General features: G+C 48.5%; 3 protein-coding genes across 4 annotated transcripts; 1 reads left to right on the top strand and 2 right to left on the bottom strand.

Moving 5' to 3' along the window:
- Window positions 1-98: 98 nt before the first annotated feature.
- On the top strand, window positions 99-10,403 carry HMBS (hydroxymethylbilane synthase). The gene is made up of 13 exons (XM_042034053.1): window positions 99-269; window positions 1,801-1,873; window positions 2,545-2,594; window positions 2,693-2,748; window positions 3,853-3,930; window positions 4,254-4,331; window positions 6,497-6,572; window positions 7,284-7,397; window positions 7,901-7,939; window positions 8,816-8,935; window positions 9,170-9,223; window positions 9,782-9,868; window positions 10,077-10,403. The coding sequence occupies exons 1-13, from the start codon at window positions 123-125 to the stop codon at window positions 10,248-10,250; spliced, it is 1,146 nt and encodes a 381-aa protein (XP_041889987.1). The 5' UTR covers window positions 99-122; the 3' UTR covers window positions 10,251-10,403.
- A 243-nt stretch (window positions 10,404-10,646) lies between these two features.
- On the bottom strand, window positions 10,647-13,132 carry LOC121667440 (late histone H2A.L3). The gene is given in 2 exon segments (XM_042034054.1): window positions 10,647-11,101; window positions 11,103-13,132. Coding segments are annotated over 2 exon segments (549 nt in total). The 5' UTR covers window positions 11,234-13,132; the 3' UTR covers window positions 10,647-10,683.
- A 96-nt stretch (window positions 13,133-13,228) lies between these two features.
- DPAGT1 (dolichyl-phosphate N-acetylglucosaminephosphotransferase 1) lies at window positions 13,229-19,301 on the bottom strand. Of its 2 annotated transcripts, none has more exons than XM_042034051.1 (9): window positions 18,258-19,301; window positions 18,054-18,174; window positions 17,755-17,907; window positions 17,065-17,211; window positions 16,848-16,932; window positions 16,206-16,394; window positions 15,481-15,568; window positions 14,980-15,135; window positions 13,229-13,804 (listed from the first exon to the last, which is right to left on the bottom strand). In XM_042034051.1, exons 1-9 carry the CDS (start codon window positions 18,954-18,956, stop codon window positions 13,739-13,741), a joined length of 1,704 nt encoding a protein of 567 aa, XP_041889985.1. In that variant the 5' UTR covers window positions 18,957-19,301; the 3' UTR covers window positions 13,229-13,738. The 2 variants fall into 2 exon arrangements, with proteins under 2 accessions (XP_041889985.1, XP_041889986.1); XM_042034052.1 differs by having other exon boundaries at window positions 17,755-17,968; window positions 18,258-18,576.
- Window positions 19,302-19,932: the final 631 nt, after the last annotated feature.

The raw sequence follows: 19,932 nt of genomic DNA, 5'->3' as shown, positions 1-19,932 counted from the left end.
GGCGGGGCTTTTCCAGCGCCGCGGCTGCTGCGGGCGCGCCGGTGACGCGGTTGGGGCGGCGGGGGCGCGGCCGCCGGTCACGTGGGGGGTGCGGGGCCGCGCGGCGCTGAGGGCCGGTGGCCATGGCGGAGCCGGGGGCGGCAGCCGGGGGCCGGGGGCGAGCGGAGTCCGGCGGGGGGACCGACGCGGCGGGCGCTGACCCGCTGCTGCCGCGGGGAGAGAACGGCGTGGGTGGCAGAGCGGTCCGCGTGGGCACCCGCCGGAGCCAGGTAGGCAGCGGCGGGGCTGGGGCGCGGGGAGTGCTCCCGCCCAGGCACCCGGTTCGTCCCGGCCAGCGCAGGGTCTGCTTGCTTCTCGGGGCTGAGCAAGGGGCTGAGCTTCCTGAGTTAGCGCGTTTCGGCTCCTGCCTTGGAACTCCGGGAAGAAGTTTGGAAAGCGCTTCCTTCGGAACCCAGGGGACGATCAGTGCAGGGGCCGGGGGCGGCGGCGCGGGTCTCTCCCGGGGCCGGCTGGGACTGTGCGATTTGCAAGGTGTGTGCAGCTCTTGGAGGGAAAACCCGCCAACGACTGACGGTTGCAGCCCGCTCAAAGGCCAGGGGAGAGACACATCCAGAGATAGAGGAGGTATCTCTTGCCAGCGGGCTACAGCAGGGAGGAGCAGCCTCGCAAAGAGAGATAAGCGACCCTCAGGCCTTTGCGCTGAGATAATCTCGTTCCTTTCGGTAGCACGTTTTAGGAAGAATTCCGTGCTGTCCCAAAGGCATTTTATGTAGACATCAGGACAAGGGAGATAGCCGTGCATATGTGCTACCTCATGTAGTAACCTGAGGCTTTTGGGGCGCTTTACAAAGGGAGGCAGCTACTTACATTCATTGTATTTGTAGGGAACCGCAGTACTGAGCAAAGGGTCCTGAGCCCTTCGCGGGGAGACAAGCTGAAACTCATCTGTAGTTGCTCTAGTCTGCCGCTGCTTGCATGTGCGGAAAGATGAGAAACTAGCGATTGTATTTGACTTGCTTCTGGTTTTCTTATGCAATAGAATGTTCTTCGTGCAGTTTACTGCTTTGATATTTGTTTTTTGCTGTACGCGATGATTTAAGCTGTTACTTGTGTGAGTGTGTGTTTGTAGAACCTCTAACTAGGTCTTTGTTCTTACAGAGGATAAGTAACTTGTATTTGACACTAGCTGTGGACTTTTCCACCAGTTCAGTGAAATCCTACTGGCTTCTCCCAAAGCTTGCAGTATTGGTAAAATTCATACTCTTAGAGAAAGCAGGAGGCTTTAGCCCTAACCTTAAGCCTAGCCCAGTGTGCAATATGACTTGTTCTTTCATCACTGAGCAACAGAATAATGGTTTCGTGTACTTTTCTGCCTACTTGCTGATGAGCGGTCCTTATTCAGCAGTCGTGTTCCACATACGTGAAACCAAGAAGTGGCAGCATGCGAATCATGATCTGTAGGCTTCTGTTGTAGTCACTCTCCCTAACTGATAAATTCATTGCAGTGTTTCATCAGTGGTTGCATCACAGCAGCGCTGAACATGGGGAAGATGTTGTGGCACTTCAGGCAATAAAAGAAGTTCTTCAGTGAAGTGCTCTGGTCATTATAGGAGTTCACACAGTTCAAGGAGTCTGTACCTATGAGTGATTTTACTCGAGGCAACCTGCTTCTAATGCTTTTCATTTAGACAGAATGTATTGGTCATGCGTGCCTGGCTGTCGAAGAATGGCAAAGCCTCCTTAGCTACTGTACGGACAATGTGCTCTTTCTTTAGGACTTTGTTTTCTGCTTCCTTGTAGCTGGCCCGGATTCAGACTGATAGTGTAGTTATGATGCTCCGTGAGCTATACCCCGACCTCTGCTTTGAGATTGGTAAGTTTTTTTTTGGATGTTGCCCTGGGGTAGATGGCAGCAGGAGCCAGTGGGTTATCTTTGTGTGCAAGAGGTGTGTGTACCGTCAGGAGGAGGAGGTCTGTCTAAGTTTATCTAAGAGTGCCATCTGAATTCAGTTCAGCTGTGTGGCTGAGCAACTGCTGCTGCTGGTTTCTTCTAGGGGAGAAAGATGGATTTCATAAGCTCTTAAAGATTTAGGTGCTGAGTATGCAATGGAGTTGGTGTTGTGTTTGCTCCATTTGCAAACCTGGTATTTTGGCTGCACCCCACTGAACATTAGGGGCATTTTCTGGTCGGGGGCTCAAGGCTTTCAACAGGAATAACAGAAGCTCAGCCTTGCACTGAAGAGAACTCCTTTATATGTGTTCACTGGCACTCCAGAGACAGACTGTGGCAGGTTCCATTGGGCCAGCTCTTCCCCAAACCTGCCCTCTTTCTCCTTGCTTTGTTTTTAAGGACAGTGAAAGAAGTCTCAATTTCACTTGTTTTCAGTGCAGTGAATTTCTAGAAGTGAGCTGCTCTTGTATTGAGCTTGAGTCAGTGTTCACGCAGTAGTGTGTGACACTTCATGGCATTTGGCATAGCTGTTTTCAGCCTAAGCCCAGTGCTTTTGTCAAGCCTCATGTTTTACCTGTACTGTCTCTGAGCAGTGGCCATGTCAACAACTGGGGACAAGATCTTGGATACAGCGCTTTCCAAGGTAAAGGATCTGTTCTTCCTTTATTCAAGAACTAATTGTATTTATGTTATATTGGCAGATGCTTCTTTTGTGATTCATGTTCTTCCATTTATGTGTAGATTGGAGAGAAGAGCCTCTTCACCAAAGAGTTGGAAAATGCACTTGAAAGAAATGAGTAAGATCTTATTGTTTTGTCTTTCTGCTTGGCATTTGGTGCTTTTTGGACGTATGTAGCTTGCTGCATAGGTTATCTACTTTCCTTCAGTCCTGGTACCTCTCAGGCTAAAAAAATCCTTTGATTACTGTCCTTTTTTTCCACATTTTTCTCTCTACCCTGGGCTTAGGCCATGTATTTTGAAGTGGAGTTGTTGCGTCACTTGGTCTGCCCCAGTTGGGTTTTCTTCTGTGATTTGTGTATTACATGCTGTGATACACATGGAGTATGTAATCTCATATGATTCCTGCTTATGAATATATTTTTTTAAAAATACTTTGCTGGTTGGTGGTAATATATTGCAAAACAGATTTATTGGCATCATGTTAACATTTAGAAACATATGCAAGCTAAATGTGCAGGAGAATTTGGCGTGGGCAAATTGTGCTGTGTTCTGTGCAACTTCTCCCTACAAAAAACCTTGGTTCAGGTGCCTGAGCAGAGAGAGATTAGTGCTGGTTTTGTGGGTTTGAGGTGTTGGGGGATCTTTGTTGTTACTTAATCTCTCTCTCATTTCAATATTCTGAGGAGGGTTTCAGTGGTGCCTTAGTTAAAGTATGTTTAAAAACAAAGGTATTCTTCTGCATCTCTGCCACATAGCTAAATCATACTGCATTTTCAGTGAAGTTGGTAAAAAAATATTGGCGACTCAAGTGTTTACAGTTATGCTTGATTCCTGTGTGACAAAGCAAGGTAGCCTGTAGTTTGGCTCGCTGTTAGTTTAAGTTTGAAGCATAATACCAACCCACATACCAATGCATTTTGGTATGGTGAGTGTCTCTGTGTGAACATCTCCAGCATCTTCCCCTCATTCAAATTTATTGTTAAGTGCCTTTCGTCACTGGGTAGGGGGAAAAGAGAGACAGAGAAAGGTGAAGTAGCTTTTTTGGAGTAACACAAAAACTCTATAGTAATCCTGTCTATGAAATCCTGAAATTCTTCTCTCTTCTCCAAATTAATTCCCAGAATGGGTTCAAACTTTCCTGTAGGTGACCTGCAGGTCTCTGGTAGATTGCCACAGGAGCTCAACCACCTGTTCTCTCATTACTGTCATCTAATTTTTAGAGTTGACCTTGTGGTTCACTCCTTGAAGGACCTGCCAACTTCTCTTCCTCCTGGTTTTACCATCGGCGCTGTCTGCAAGTAAGTGTGGACACGAGGCTTGGCTCTCTGAGGGTCTTGCATTTTATAGTGTTGATGAAGGAGAGCAAAGCCAGCATAGGTCCTTTTAGGTGTTCAAAGTTTCCTGTGATTAATCTCCAAAACAGCGAAGCTCTAGTGGAATACTAGAGCTGCCCTGGTGTTCCGTAGCTAGCAGGTGTGCTGGAAATTCTTGCTCTTACAGTGATGATGGAGTGTTTTGGAGCCAGAGGCAGTTCTTCCAGGAAATAGTAGCAGAACCGTTGAGCTTAACAGCCTCGCTTTAAATGATGTGTCAGGCATTCTGCACTTGCATTGTTTTGCAGAAGGGAAAACCCACTTGACGCTGTTGTCTTTCATCCCAAAAACTGCGGAAAAACACTGAGCCTCCTTCCTGAAAAGAGGTGAGTGGGAGAGGAAGGGGAAGACAGGTGTAAAAACAGAAGGGGTCAGTTGGTTGATACTTTCAAGTCAGTCAGTTCCTTGCTTTATCCTGTAGTGGTTTTTACACTGCCTTTTGTGAGCATTTCACAGACATTAACCTGGACCCACTTTCTGGAAAGAGTAACACTGTCTCAGGGGAGTGCTGCATGCTGAGTGAGGTTCATTTCTCAAGCCACTCTTGAGTGGCAGTGCTTTCTCAAGTTAGAACCTTTCTTGCCACGATCTCTTGAGTGAATTCCTTCTCCTTTGTATTGTGCCTACTGCTGGGGAATGCATACAATGCAGACAAGGTGTCTGGTGCAGGATTTTGGCTTTTGTGGACCTGAACTGTGCTTTTGTTCTCACTCAGCCAGTTCTGATTTCTTCCTTGTTGTTTGGCATTACTTTCTTGTGGTTTCTCCGTTTTTAATTACCTGTCTTTTCATAGAGGTTATTGGAATCTTTTGTCTGAGGCAGATGAGTGAAATTACTGAGATTAAGGTAGCTATTAGAAATTATTTTTTTATATGTTAAAGTGAAAGAAATAAACTAGCTGTGACACAAAGACTTGAGCTTCTGTGCATCTGGATAGCAGGAAAATCACGTCTGGTGTAGGTTTCAGGTTATCAAGAGGAGGAAGCAGAAGGACACATACTGATTTCATCAGTCTCATGACCAGTGACAGGACTCAAGGAAACTGCATGAAGCTGCATCAGGGGGGGTTTAGGTTGGATATCAGGAAAAGGTTCATCGCCCAGAGAGAGGTTCAGCACTGGAACAGGCTCCCAGGGGAAGTGGTCACGGCACCAAGCCTGACAGAGCTCAAGGAATGCTTGGAAAATGCTCTCAGGCACATGGTAGGATTCTTGGGTTGTCCTGCACAGGGCCAGGAGTTGGAACTGGATGATGCTGAAGGGTCCCTTCCAAATCAGCGTACAATATAATTCTATGACGAGAAGTGAACAGCATGTATCTCGAGAAAGGAAATGCTCACTGCCCAGACTCGCAGTTTTCTGTGGTTTCCAGTGATATACTCCAAGGTCTTCTGCTTACTATATTTCTGTCTTTGATGAAGTTCCTCCATTTTAGTCACTTCATCACTTAGTTGTCTGGCTTTGTGTCTTGGGGTGATTTTATGATGATGCTTTATTCCGTCTGCTTTATGCCCAGGAAACACTTGCTGTAGCTTTAAGATGGACCCGTAGAGTGGGGCGAGGAGCCTTGGGCTCCTGCTCGGCCTCTGTTCAATCTCTCTCTGGGTGCTCGGGACAGAGTGGATCGGGACACTACATTGTTCCTTTTGTTGGATTGGGTTTTTGGCTAGCGTGAAGCAAAAAGGTTTTTTCCCCCTCCCTTCCCCTAGCCTCGAGGCTGTACTGGGACTCCTCTTGGCGGTTTGGTTTTTTTTTGTTTTTTTGGGTTTTTTCCTTGAATTCTTTCGGCTTGGCTTGGTTTTTTTCTTTTTGGCCTGTTCGGGGAGCCGGTGGGACTGCCCCGAACCCGAGACCTCGGAGGAGCTCAACCAACATGAGTAAAGGACATTAAAATCCACCAACTTCAGCTGCTGCAAGGAGAAGACCCACGCCAGAAATCCGGCAGGTTCCCAGCTGCTGGGAACTCTTTTCTCCTCCCGCCTCCAGAGCCAAAAGAAGGGCACTCGCCGTCTTTGCCCCTTGGCCACGCAGTGGGGGGAGGGGGTGTGAGGTTCAAATTTTTTTGCTTTTTGGTTTTTTTTCTTTCGCTTTTAGAGGAATTTTTATTCCAGGGTGTTTTCTCCTGAAATTTGTCTCCAAAACCGAGACACTTTGTCCGGTTCATTTTGGTGCAGCAGAGTCTTTTTTTCTGTGATAAATGCTGTCTTTCAGTGAGGTTTCATCAATCCTTGACGGTGGCGAGGGGCTGCTCTCCAGAAGCATATCCTGTAAATTGGCTCCTTGGGGGTTGCTTCAGACACGCTTTATGCTAAACTGCACAGAGTGGTTTTCTTTCTGCTAAGGAGATACAAATCACTGACGGGTTTTTAGATCTTCATATCAATTAAAAAATAAAAGTTACCATTTGTTTCCTTGAGATTCCTGTCATGTACTTGGCTGGAGGTAATTGTTAGGAGTGTGCTGGATTTCAGTGATCATATTTTTCCCTGCAGTGTGATTGGAACCAGTTCACTTCGGAGAGCGGCTCAGCTCAAGAAGAAATTCCCTCATTTAGAGTTCAGGGATATTGTATCCTTTCCTAGCAAGCTGTGGGAGCTGGGTAAAGCTGCAAACAGGAAAGTATAACTTTGTGGAAAATCTAGATTCAAGGCTGTTTGTACCACCTGACTTACAAGAACAAACTGCTTCCTCAAAGGCTGCTCTCCTCTCCCCTGTTCTGAGGGGTATGTACCACTGCAGCCATCCTGTCCTCTGCTTCCTCTTAGGCTGTGAAGAAGCGGAGGGCCTTGGTCTAGCTAAGGTTCAGCATACTGATGTATATACTGTACTGGTGAGTTGTACGTTATGCAGTGTTTGAAAAACTGCATGACGGTGCTTCCCATGTGTTTGTCAAGGGCATGTGACCAAATGTTGTTGGGTTTCCAGTAACCCTGGGTGCGGTTTGGACCACTACTTCTGATCTGGGTGGCTGAACTACTGAGAAAAGGCATTGTTACTTCAGTTGTAGGAGCAGAGTTCTTTGCAGTGCAGGAGGAGTTGGGTGCTAATAGTGTACTTAGATGGCACGCATATCTTTGTAGACTCAGTGCTTGAAGTAATATTCCATAATACTTGGCAAAATTCTATCTTAGGAAACAATTGTCCATATTTAACACTTCTTTCAGGATGGTACTGACATTCTCATTTGGAGACTGTTGGATTCTGTACGGTTTGTAAAGACTCAAGTGGTTGTAGGACTGTTTGCCTGCTGTTTCTATGCTTCCTTAATCATTTCTACAGAGAGGAAACTTAAATACCCGTTTAAAGAAGCTAGATGAGAAGGAAGACTTCAGTGCCATTGTCCTCGCTGCTGCTGGGCTGAAGAGAATGGGCTGGGAAGATCGCATTGGCCAGGTGAGGCTCAGCAAAGCCAAAAATACCGTTCTCTGCTGAGCTATCAACTGTTTCCCTTTCAGACCTTGTGGCTGTGTCCGAGATAAGCATGCAGTCTGCTGACTCCATTGCCATGTTAGCTTTTATTTGAGGCACTTCAGGAAGGAGTGGTTGGGTTTTTTGGTTGGTTGCTTTTTTCTTCATACAGAAATTTTTCATGTTCAGCTTTCCATGGTTCAGTAACAGTTTGTAATCTGACCAACACAGCACTTGTGTCTAGCAACACAGCAGTGCTCAAGACTGAGATTTTAGCGATTAGCTAATTCACAAAGTGTTACACTCCAGTTGATGAAAAGTGCATTATCTCACTTTAGTGGTGGAAACACTGAGGCATGGGAAGGGAGAGGTGATATTTCTTTGGTCCGACATGAAATCAGTCGGTATTAGAGACGGGAATCTGGCTCTTGTTTCCTGTATTCTGGACAGTGCAACTTGAGTTAACTCTTGATTTTACTTTCTTTCAGCTCCTAGGCCCTGAAGATTGTCTGTATGCTGTTGGACAGGTACTTTACAACTTTTGATCCTTAAGCCATGCCTAAAGGGCACTGAAAGCCAGCAGCAGTATGATATATCTGAGTAGTTAACTGTGCTGAAGACTTCTCTTCTTCAGTACTTCAATCTCTTTTTGTCGGCTGTTACACTGTTTTAGGCACAGCTTGTTAGAAGAATGGGAGTCTGCTCTTCTACCCAGTGTGGTAGGGGCTAATTTCTATCAGTAACAGAAAAACAGTAAATGGGAAAGGTAATGTGTGCATAGCTACAGTGGGGCAACGTGGCAGACATGGGGCAGGTTCTGGCAGGATCGGTATTAGGCTGCACCAGGGTAACTGCAAAGCCACTGCTGTGTCCTTGCTGTGTGATGCTCCCTTCTTTGTGCACAGTGTCCTGACTCCTGCAGGGTGAAGCTGAAACACCTGTCTTGGAGCACATTCTTAGTGCTCCTGTTTTTAGGTGGGCAGTCTGTTCCAGTCCATGGCTGAGTTGATGCAGGATTGCCCTGCTAATATCAAACTTACTAAACCAGAGCTGGTGATCTGTTAGTGTTTGCAAGTGATGAATCTGCACACTCAGTCTGAAAAAGGGATTTTGATCATGCATGGATCAGGGACCGTGCAGAGTCCTAGAATGGTTTGAGGTGGCACCATGACCTTTAACACTTGGGCTGAGTAAGTCCTGATCTTCTGTTTATAGCAGCTACTGTAGGATGACTCTGCAGCCAGTGGAGTGTATTGTAATTCATTTCTGTAAACATCGCTCCCTTAGTGAAAAGGGTCTGAGCCTCTGAGTTCTGTTCCAATGAAATCAATCAATGCTGAGCGCACATGCAGATGCAGGAAGTTGAAAAAATGTTACATTTTGTTGTGTATTTCTTCTCCTAGGGTGCCTTAGCAGTGGAAGTTCGTGCCAAAGACCAAGAGATACTGAATATGGTATCTGCCCTGCATGATGCAGACACCGTGTTGTGCTGCATTGCTGAGAGAGCGTTTATGAAGCGTTTGGTAGGTCTGGCCTCCTTGCTCTGCCTGCAGCAGTAAATACTGATCTGCTAGTTGACTTGATGCCATAATATGGAAAATCTGTTACATTTCTCTAAAACTGTAAAGGAGAGTACTTCTGAATAGAAAAAGGCCTGAAGAGTGATGGGCAGGGTTGTGTGCAGCCTAAACTTTTCAGGGGCCTCTGCTTTGAATGTGTTGGGTAGGAGCCTCAGTGTCAGCTGCTTTGTGTTTTAGGAGGGTGGATGTAGCGTCCCTGTTGCTGTCAACACCCTGCTGAAGGATGGCCAGGTGAGGAGTACTTTGTATTTTTCATGGATTATTTCTGAAAACCTATTCCAGTGTGTGCATGTTCCCTGATATTTTCCTGAAGATAATTTCAGCAGGCATCTTTATAGCCAGTTTGGGCAGGTAGTTTCCTGACTTGACCCTCCTGTGTTTGTGTCCAAAGCAGGAGTACAAGAATGGGTCCAGCTACTGAAGCTGTCTTTCAGAAAATTCCCTTATAATACATTCCAGATTCCTCCCTCCACCCTCGCTGCTTATTTAGTGTTGTCCTGAGATCTGAAAATATTGCTTCTGACCCTACCAAGCCTGTTTTTAGACAATGGAGTGTGATTAAGGAGGTGGAAAACTAGAAAAAAGTTCAGCCTGTTCCTTGAAGAGTCACATCTTCCCTAACAGGGATTATTATGCTTGTATTGTACTGGTATTCATCTGATCCCACTGCATGACAAAAGCCTTTCCCTCCAGACTTTGTATATTGGGTGGGTTTTTTTAAAGAGGGGGTAGTTGGCTGTTTGTTTGTTCGTTAATGTGGTATTAATCCATTCTGTATATTTTTCCTAGTTGTATTTGACAGGAGCAGTCTACAGCTTGGATGGATCTGATAGCCTGAAGGAGACCATGCAGACCAGTGTTACTTATCCCCATCAGGTACATGAACCGTGGTGGCTTCAAAATTCAAACCTGAAGCTAAATGACAAAATCCAGACCTTTAGAAATAGATTATGTTTGGTCTGGTTTCTTGTAACAGCACACTGTTCTTGAGGCCTCAGACTAGATTTTACCCTGTTTCATGGGTGTCTTAATTCCTTGCTCACTATTTTCCTGATGCCTTACTTTGAGCTGTTTCTATCTGCAGAATGAAGATGGACCGAATGATGATGTGCAGCATGTCGGCATCACAGCCAAGAATGTTCCTGGTCAGGCCCAGGAAGCTGCAGAGAACCTGGGTGTTGAACTAGCTAGTTTACTTCTGAGCAAGGGAGCAAAGCATATCCTTAGTGTGGCAAGGCAGCTCAATGATGCCCGCTGAGCCTGGGGTGTGGCCAGCAGGAGAGCTACAACTTTAGCTACAAGTCTCTGCAGGTACATCACGATCCTCATGATCCTCTGGAGGGATTTATTTCAATATTCACACCAGTCTTACCTGACGTTTGGGTGCAATAAACCTGAAACATTAAGTCAACTAAGTTGAGTAGTTTCTGCTCTTCAGAGTTTTCATCCCTCTCCACATTTCTCTAAATTGTTAAGTGTCTCTTAGAAGTATTGTCAGCAATTTTTGCCATTCCCCCCCCAGGCCAAGCCCCTTCTGTGGAGTCCCCCCCTCGGCAGTAGCTGTATATAAGGAAAAATTAAAAATAAAAGTCTTTAAGTGTTCAATTCCATTTAGGAGCAAAGTGCCTTGTAGAAACACTGAAGCGGCAACGTCTTGGGGTGCTGTTCTGTAAATAAAGCAGTTTTATTTTCTAGGCAACGTGCACTGAATGGAACAGAGGTAAAGTGAGAGGTAAATTACGGGTCCTTATCGAGTAGCTCTCGCATTGAGTTTTTGACCGGCCTAGGGCCGGTCCTGTCCCCCCTCCCCCGCCGCAGCCACGGCCGCCGGCCACACCTCTCGTCCCCTTCCCTCCTCCTCCATGGATCGCAGTTCTCCGGAAGAGAGAGGGGCCCGTACTCGGCTTCTGCGTCCCTTCTTGCGCCGGCACCGGTGTTCCTGGCCGGCAGCACGGGCTGGGTGTGGGGCAGCCGCCGCCCTGCGCGATGGGAACGATGTTTAACAGCTTGTTCAGCTGCTCGTCGTTTCGTAGTGCTAGCACTGCGGGACGGGGCTTGATGAGCGTGTTCTCGCTCTCGCGTGCCACGGCGCTAGCCGGGTCCAGGATTCAGGTACTCGAGCACGGCGGGCAGGTACGCGGGAGCAAAATGCCGCCCTACCGGGAACTGCAGCCTAGCCTGGGGCGAGCGAGACTTAGCCTTAGCACGGGCCTTAGCACCGCTCTTGCCACGGCCGGACATCGTTCCGCTGCAGAGCTGGCCCTTGCTGTGGCCGCCGGGGGGGAGAGGGGCCGGGCAGGCCGCGCTTAGGAGGGGCCGGGCTGGCCGCGCTTAGGAGGGGCCGGGCTGGCCGCGCTTAGGAGGGGCTGGCCAGGCCGTGCTTGTAATTTTTTATAACCTCCCGCCACGCAGCCTCCAGCTCACTGCACGGCGTCACCGCCCCTTGTTCCTGGAAGGCGTCTGCCGGAAGAAGCTTTTTGCTGACCGGTCGCCAATCAGAAAGCGAGGAGCCAAATTTCAACAATGCCGAAGCTGTCGGTATGCTCTGTCGCTCTGTCGCCGGCCCTCGGCGAGCAAGCGCGATTGCGGCCTCGCCCCCGCCTCCGCTCGTCCCGGCTCCCAGAGCTGGGCCTGCTTCCATCCAGAGGGAGGCAAAGCGGCTCTCGGGATACCTGAGCGGTATCCTCGTCTGTAGAGGCATCTGCTTTAGGGTGGCACATTTGGGGATGTGAAAACCTACCATGAGATCCTTTTTAGGGAATTGTGGGAATGTGTGAGATATATTATGGGTTTATAATATGGGTATATTAAAAGAAGCACCAGAGGAGAGGAAGGAGTGAAAGTGAACTGGGAGGAAAAAACCATGGGAACACTGAAGGAAAAATAAAAGCGAACAAAGTGATAGTGTTTTAACATGTTGCTGATCAGCAAGAATTATCTCTGCAGACTGTGCTGTCTTACTTAACCCAACTTGTACGTTTGTTTCCCAGAATGAGCAGACTGTCTACCCTGTGTGCCTATGTACATCTGGAAGTCTAAGTGCCAACAACTGGCATTAGGACACAGATCAGAGGAGCCAGGGGTTCCAGCAGATGGGAAGACCTCAGCACATGCAGGGAGGGCCCAGGGCTAGGTGGAATGCAAGTGTGTGTGATGGCTAAGGAAGGAACCAGACCAGAGAGCAAGTAGGGTAATGGGCTTTGGAGCCCAGGACCAGATATGGGAGAGATCAGGGTCAGCAGGATGCTTACCTGGAGGTAGGGCTAAGCCAGCTTACTGGGGAAAATGGGGTGGCTGCCAGAGAAGTGCCTATTGGAAGGCCACATTCCTAGATCAGCTAGCAGAGAGATTAATTTCTCTCTATTCATATGTCCAGATGCCAGGTAATCCAGCAGCTAGTTACTGGACAGACTGAGTGTTTTAAGCCAGGTACTGAAGGCTTTCATAATGTTCGTGTGTATGTGTTAACAAATATCCTCTACTAGTGTAGTACAAACTATACAAACTTGTTATACTTACAGACTGATTGGCTGGAGAGGAGGAAGAGGATTTGGTCATTCGTACCATTCACGCTTGAGTGCTGTGTGTTTTCTGTGTCGATTGGTGCCGCTGGACACAGGCATTTTCGCTTTCTGGAAATACATTCTGAGCCTTGTTACTAGCTGGACTTGGATGTGTGGAATTGTGGTGCCCTTGCACCTATTAGGGTACTGGACCTGGCAATTTCTACTCTCACTCACCTCAGCATCCCCGTTTTCTACTGTTGCATTATTTCACTTTTCACTACCATTAGTCTTGCAAAAACTCCTATAACTTGGTACTCCAGTGGCTGTTCCGTGTTTTTCTGTCGGGTAGGTAGCAATTCTGTGTTGAACTATGGTGCTAGATACCGCTACATAAATAATTATTTGTATTTGAGGAAAAGGTATTGGCAGTCTGCAGGGTCTTAGTTCCATGTTAATCTAAGGGTTTTACTGACGCCCTGTTACGGCAAGGACATGGTGATCCTTACTCTGCTAGCCTGTTCCAGATGTGTCCTCTTCCATGGAGGAAGGCAGACAGTAAAGATGTTCAGAAGTAAAAGCTCATCCGCAGGAACCTTCCCAGTAGCCATAAAAAAGGAGGGAGTCTACTGTAGAAATGATCAGCTGCCTAACAGGGTAGAAAGCCAGAGATGGATCATATAACCTAGTTTCACTACATGTCAATACTGTTGAGGCAAAGCACTGCAGGGGAAAGGGTACCATGAATTATTTTATTCTTGGAGCACTCCGAGTTTTGAGTATGGGTTATAACATGTCATTCTATGTCCATGGACCAAACACAGGATTGGAGAAGCCAGGAGTGGAGTCTGGCTTACTTATTCTGCTCTACAGAGTCTCACTGAAATTAAAGTTGCTCTTTTCTCTCTTGGTGAACAGTAATTGTCTTAGAAATTCCATCTTTCTCACTTTCCCTAAGTGCTGTCATTTGCTTCCCCTCTCAAAGGTATTCCTAGGAACAATGATATCCAAGTAGCAGTGAATCTTTTCTATCAGCAGAATTGGACAAAAGCCTTTGGTGCACAAAAAAAAACCCAAACAAAACCCAGTTCAAAACTACCCCACGCAAAGCAGTTGCTTGCGTTTTGACGGGTATTCTGAGATTCTCAGAGAGCTGGAGTAAGATCAGTTGAATCATTTGGTCAAGCAATTGGAGAAAATGGACTGGCAGGTAGAACTCTTTCCCTTGCTCCTGACAATCCAGTCAGACATCGTAAAACAAGCGCACTAGTTGGTACCGGATCGAAAATGCAATCATGCTGCCAAGGACCTAGGTAAAAATCAGACAGATAACAGAAACATTATACTGTCAAACCATTTACAGGCTATCAGATTCCTCCTTTCCAAATGGATTTGCTAAGCTTTCCAGCATGCCTCGTTTCATAAAACAGCAACAAAAAGGCTGTATTTTTTTAGGTGTAGGAAGATAAATGGCAGAAGTCTATCCAAAGACCTTGTTTCCTTCTCTGAGGATTTTAGGTATCGGTGGGGGATTTCTCCATGTGCCTGCACACAATCACATTCTGAGAACATGTGGATGAGATGAACGTTTGGGAATAACTCTTTCCCCCTTAAGCAGCTTATAGTATAACATAAACCCCATGGTTTGCAATGGAAAATACCTTATGTCAAAGCTGAAATTCAGCATCCTTACAATAAGGTGCTGTCAGGACTTCTCTGCTGTGACTGGGATCAAGGTAAGTGCTATGTACTTCCTGTCTTCTCCCATCCCCGATGTCACCTGCCTGAGCCCTGTTCAACAGGCTTTCGTTTAAAGTCCTTCCTCCCAAATTGGAATTTGGCTAAGTGTCTCTTTTCTAGTAAGAATCTTTTATCTTAAATCTGAAGATGACAGAAAGGATTTTTATTGTGGGCAGTTAACCAATGCAGGCCTTTCCAAAAATGGTGTTTCTACTACACTACGCTCGAGAATTCACATGCTCCATAGAGGTAGTGGCAGCATCTGTGAAGCATATCCTAGTGCTCCAAGTGGCTTCAAAACACTCCCACACCCCACTCAGACTGAGGGAGCGCTGAGCCACGTGCCATGCTTACACAAGTCCACTTGCCAGCAGTAACTCTGGGACTGTTACTTGGTATTACTGAAAACAGGAACGTACCAAAACGCTGTATTGGGTCAGTGACAAGGCAGCCTGCTGTCCTGGTGTTTTTCTTGCAACCAGTGAGTCGTGCCTTGGGAATCTTCTTAAGCTAACCTACAGACTTTGTTTTTATAAGCTCTCAATGAAGGGAGGCGTGTGTGAATTTGTTTCCCCCTTGAGGTGTGTAAGCCTCTTATTCTCCCCAAGTTCCACAGCTCAACTGCACCTTGTGTGAAGAGCATGATATTTTACTTTCCCCTTTCCCCTTAAAACTCTTGAGAGTGACTTGGATCTGTTTCTGTTGCAGAGTAAATCTTTCTCCCAGAGGAACCCTTTGTCTGACCTGAATGAGTAGCAACAGGAGAGTGAGATTTCGCTCATGGGTGGGTCCGATCAGCTTTATGACAAAATTAATAAGTGTCATATTATTGCATTCAGTGTATTCGCCGTCTTCATCCATTCCACTCCTCACATCTACTACGTGCAAGATCTTGACTACCTGAGGAAAGAAATATCACACGCTATTTCACCAGGTATGCTCACTGGCTAGTCTTGCTCAAGAGCCCTTTTGCTGGGCCATCCCTGAAATCTGGCTTGTGCTCTTACTGAAAAGACATGACAGACTTACGATGGTCCTGGGGCATTTGTATGTGTGGTTATTCTGAAAGACTGATTATTAACACAATCAAGTGACTGTGAGGGATGGTAACAGACTTTCTTCTGGATTTGAGCCAGGCAGTAACTACTGAACCCAGAAGTTTTGCATTTTCTCCCATCCTGTTTCTCTTGCACTCGATGACTGCCTCAAAATGCATCTGAATTTTGACTGTTTTCCACATATTACCTTCAGAATGTTTGTTCCCAGGGCAGAGAGGCTCCTAGTTTTGAATTTGGAGTAGCTCATCTCCAGCTTCCCTGTACTAGTGTTAAGCCTGAAAGAAACATTTAAAATTTAGTCCAGATAAAACAAAGAGAAAGATCACTTTATAAGCAGACTTAGATCCATAGCTGAGAAAGAAATCCAGTGGTGGAAGAAACAGGAATAACCTGATGCACTTAACAAGAACTGCTGCTATCTAGTCCCTCAAATGGGGCAGAGGAGATTCCTTCCCATTGCATCCCCCCAATGCATGCATAATGCTGTGTAGTTTAAAGAATAAAGTAGAAGAATCTAACATCTACAGAGACAACTGCTGACATGGCATAGTGCTACAGAATGCTTGCTAATATGAAATCTCAGCAGATCCCACTGCCGCAACATTAAAAGCAGCCTATGTCGATTTCTCTCAGTCTTGTAGCGTTAGAATCATCAAGGTTAGAATTATCAAGGTTCTAACCTTGGTAAAAATAATTCTGTATCTGAGGGGTGGGCTGGTCAGAGAAGTTCACTTGTTTGAGAAACCTCTACTGCATGACCTGACTGCAGCTGGCAGGGTGAGCTGCTATCTTATAAAGAGAAAACATACTTCGATGGCTTTTAAAAAGAGCACCTTCCACCACCTTTACCAGCTGGTGTTGGAGGTAAAAGACACAACCTATAGTACCACTATAGGTCACTTGGTATATTACCTCGGTAGCCGGTGACGGGGACAAGGAATGACGTGGAAGAGTTGAGGCAATGAATAGAGGAAGTTGAGCACTTGTGGGATGAAAAAAAGCAGCATTGTTTTGCTGAAGTGTCCCAAGATCCCCACCACAGCAAAGGTCATGCCAGCAAAGTAGCAGAAGGTGTCCCCAACAAACACTCGCGATGGGTACCTGCAGTCCGTGGAGGAGAAAAGCAAAGATCTGTCATGATTGCTATTGCCATGAAAATTGACTCTTTAGAACCACCGAATGTATGCCCGCAGCGCAGCTTAGGGGCCAAGGGGGATTTGCAGCAGATCTACACAGTAAAAACAATTGTAGGTATTTATTCTAAGAACTGCAGGACTGGGACCTGCCACCTGGCTTGCAGAGAATATGGTATGAAAAGACAGCCAGTGAGGCACGGGAGAGAGTGTATTCTGTGTGTTTGGGTGAGCTGGTGTGACTGCAGTTGTTCTGATAAAAAGAAAAGCTGCTGCTCCATCGATGTTTTGTGCTCTTGGTTCTGGCTGTCTACACTCCAGCGTCCCACTGCATGTTGTTAAGTGGTTTTGTTTATTCTCAGAGGGAGAAACTAGAGGGAAAGGATGCTTCCAAACAAAGTCTGAATGTCCATCCTCTTACCAGTTGTGGTAAAATAGGCCCAGCGTGGTAAAAAAAAAGGGAATCATGAAGTAGAGAGAAAAAATGTGATCATCTCGATAATCCCCTATAGAAAAAAGAAAAATACCTGTTTGTGATATGACAAGACTGGTTCATTTTTAGTAATACCAGCTATTGAAATCTAGGATTCAATCTCCCTTTGGTTTTTGTGCCCACAAATGTTCGTTATGTTCCTTACCATTTAACTCTACAATATTGAATATGATAATGGAAGCAGCTATCACCAGCGACTGTCCTGCTTCAATTCCATTAATTCCGGCGAGAATGTTGATGGCATTAGTGCAGAATACTGCCAGCATACCCATGTACACGTAGTAGAGTATACCTGCAGATCAGAGCAAGCCAAAAGCTTTAGTATTTGGAGGCGAAGCAGGCCCTAGACCAATTCACTGAAGCTCTCACTTCCTGCTTTATACAACAACCTATTACCTAACAATCTCAGTGAGTTTTGATAGTGGTAGCTTACAAAGAGATTGCTTCCTCTCTTTTGAGTTGGCCATCATGTGTACATGTACGTACAGCACTGTGGCTGCAGCAAACTGCTGTGCTATGGTGGCCAGCTGTAGTGCTCTGTTTCTGTCTTTCTAACACCCTGGTGTTAGCAGCCATGTGCTGTGTGCACCTGGTACTCAACTTTATTACCAGGACCATGGGAAAATGACTGGTGCCTCGCTATGCACAGCTGAATGTGTGCTGGGTTTCTGGATGTTCTTTCCAGCCCAGTGTTTAGTGAGTGGAGTGCCACTCTCTTACTGGTTACTTAAGCAAATCCTTAGTCTGCTCCCTTTGCAGCACAAAGTGCTTCAGGTGATCCCTTCCACTGATTGCCTGCCACGTGGATGATGGCTTCTGGTGATTCATAACTTACCCAGGTCCAAGTGCATGCCCAGCAGCAGCCGGAACGGCTTAGGCACCACAATGGTCGTGTTCCCAAAGTTGGTGAAGTAAACCATGAGCAGTGGGAGGGAAGCCATGGTAGGAAGAAGCAACTTGTGGCGCCAGCGCAGGTTCAGAACATCATCTGCAAAGCCCAGGAAAATCATACAGCAGATGGCAAGGAGCGAACCGATGAGCTCCACGAACTGCAGGACAGAGAACAGGACCCCGGTCACCGGTGGCCACTCCCTGCCCCTGTCTGTCACGCTTGCACCACTAGACGAGCCTCACCTCGTCGTGAGGAAAGGCCGCGCACTGCTCCTCCACAAAACATCTCAGGAAGGGCACGGGGATGAAGCAGAAGAGGATGATCAGGAACACGGCACCGCTGATCACGCCCTGTGCTTCGGGGCTGGAAGGAAGGTAGAGCGGGGAGTCAGCCGGCCCCGGGCTGGCCCCGCGGGGCAGCTCCGGGGGGCGGGCAGCGCTACTCACACGGGCCGCCGTGAGGTCTTGTTGAGGTCCTCCCCGAAGAGCCGGGCGGCGACGAAGCGGTCCGTGAAGGCCGGGATCAGCGTGACCGTGGCCACGAAGCCCAGCAGCGACCCGCCGAGGTTGATGAGGAGGGGCACGGCGGGCCAGGCCGCCATTGCCGCGGCGGGCGCTGCCCCTGCCGAGGGTGCGGACGGAGGCCGGGCGGGGGCGCTGCCCACCGCCTTCCCGGCCGGCCGCTACAAGGGCGGCGCCGGATGCGCGGGGCCCTCGCAGCCGACCGGGGGCGGGGGCGCCATCTTTGGTCCCGCCACGAGCTTCCCGCCGGCACGGAGGCTCTGCTCGGATGGCGGCCGGGATCGGTAGCGATTTCGGCCGCGGGGACGCGCCTGTCCCCGGCCCTAAGGTCCGCGATGCTCCTCCTCCTTCGCGGGGCTCCTCCGAAACTCTGCGCCGGGAGCAGCGCTCGCCCGGGGGCGGCCCCGCCGCGGACTCCGCCCCGCAACGCCCGCAACCGCCATGGCCGCCTTGCCCTCCACACCCCCCCGCCTCCCGCGTCCGCCGCTTCCTCCCGTGCGGGGAGCGGCTGAGGCCGGGTGCAGGGCTTTTGCCTTTTGCCCAGGTGTGAGGAGTTGCCCTTGCGGGCCGTTGCAGGTTACCGGGGTGCAGAATGCGTGAGAGCAGGGAATGGAGTGTGGACATCGGGTTCGTTTCAGATGCTGGGGAAATTCAGTAAAACACCCGACTGGAGATTTTCGATTGTCGGGGAGTCTGTAACACCTGTTGGGCCCCCGGGGTATTTTGGTGGGATGGGGATGGGAAGGCAGAATCGGCTCAATGTCCATGCACAGTTCTGTTCATTCGGGTATGAGTCGATGAGCAGAGGGGAGAGGCAGCAGAAAATCCGGTAGCAGCAAGAAGAACTTTTACGTGCCCTGCACCTGCGTGGCAGCCTGAAATGGTTTCTGATGGCTTTATCTGATTTTTCTGATGGCCTTATGGCCACCTAGAGAGCTGCTGGTGTGTTGAGGGGCCACCTGTGTTCTGCTGTCTGTCGAACATATGCAAAAGTGATTTTGTAAACTTTAAATAAACTTCGAGGCGGGCACATGGTACTGCTGGGGAGCTTATCTGGCCAGAGACCCTGGAGCTCTAACGCCAAGGAATCGCCACCAACCGGCCGCTGCTACTTTGGGTTGTGACTGTCGGGAGGTGATAAAAATTTGTGTTACTTGCCCTCCACAGTGAGAGTGGCACAATCGGGAGCAGACGGACGGGAACGCTTCCGCCTGGGTGGTGTGTCCTGCGTGCCTGGTGGGAACGAGGCAGCGACTCCCAGCAGAAAAGAGCGTGACGCGAGGAGAAAAGCGTCGTTAATCGGAGCTCGGAAAGCCGGTGGGGAGCTGGGCTTTCAGATCGCGGCTGTGCTCCTATTTCAGTCCACCAGAAGAGAAGGCTCGCGGCGGCGGCCGTGAGGCCTCCCGGCCGTTCAGACCGGGCGGCGCAGCGTGCCCGCAGGCACGGGGCGGAGCAGGGGGCCGTGGGTGCGGGGCGGCTCCGCCGGGCCGCGGGAGGCGCGCGCGCTCCGCCGCGCCGGAAGGAGAGCGCCGCCCCGCCCGGCGCGAACGGCCCCGAGGCCCCACGGCCGGCCCACCTACACCCGGCGCCGCGAGCGGGG

Source organism: Corvus kubaryi, unplaced genomic scaffold, assembly GCF_017639235.1.
Source record: "Corvus kubaryi isolate FWS band 111438036 unplaced genomic scaffold, C.kubaryi_AGA036_p1.0 37367, whole genome shotgun sequence".
NCBI classification, from domain to species: domain Eukaryota; kingdom Metazoa; phylum Chordata; class Aves; order Passeriformes; family Corvidae; genus Corvus; species Corvus kubaryi.
Note: the sequence above shows the minus strand (reverse complement) of the source record. Positions and strands in the feature narration are given on the sequence as shown.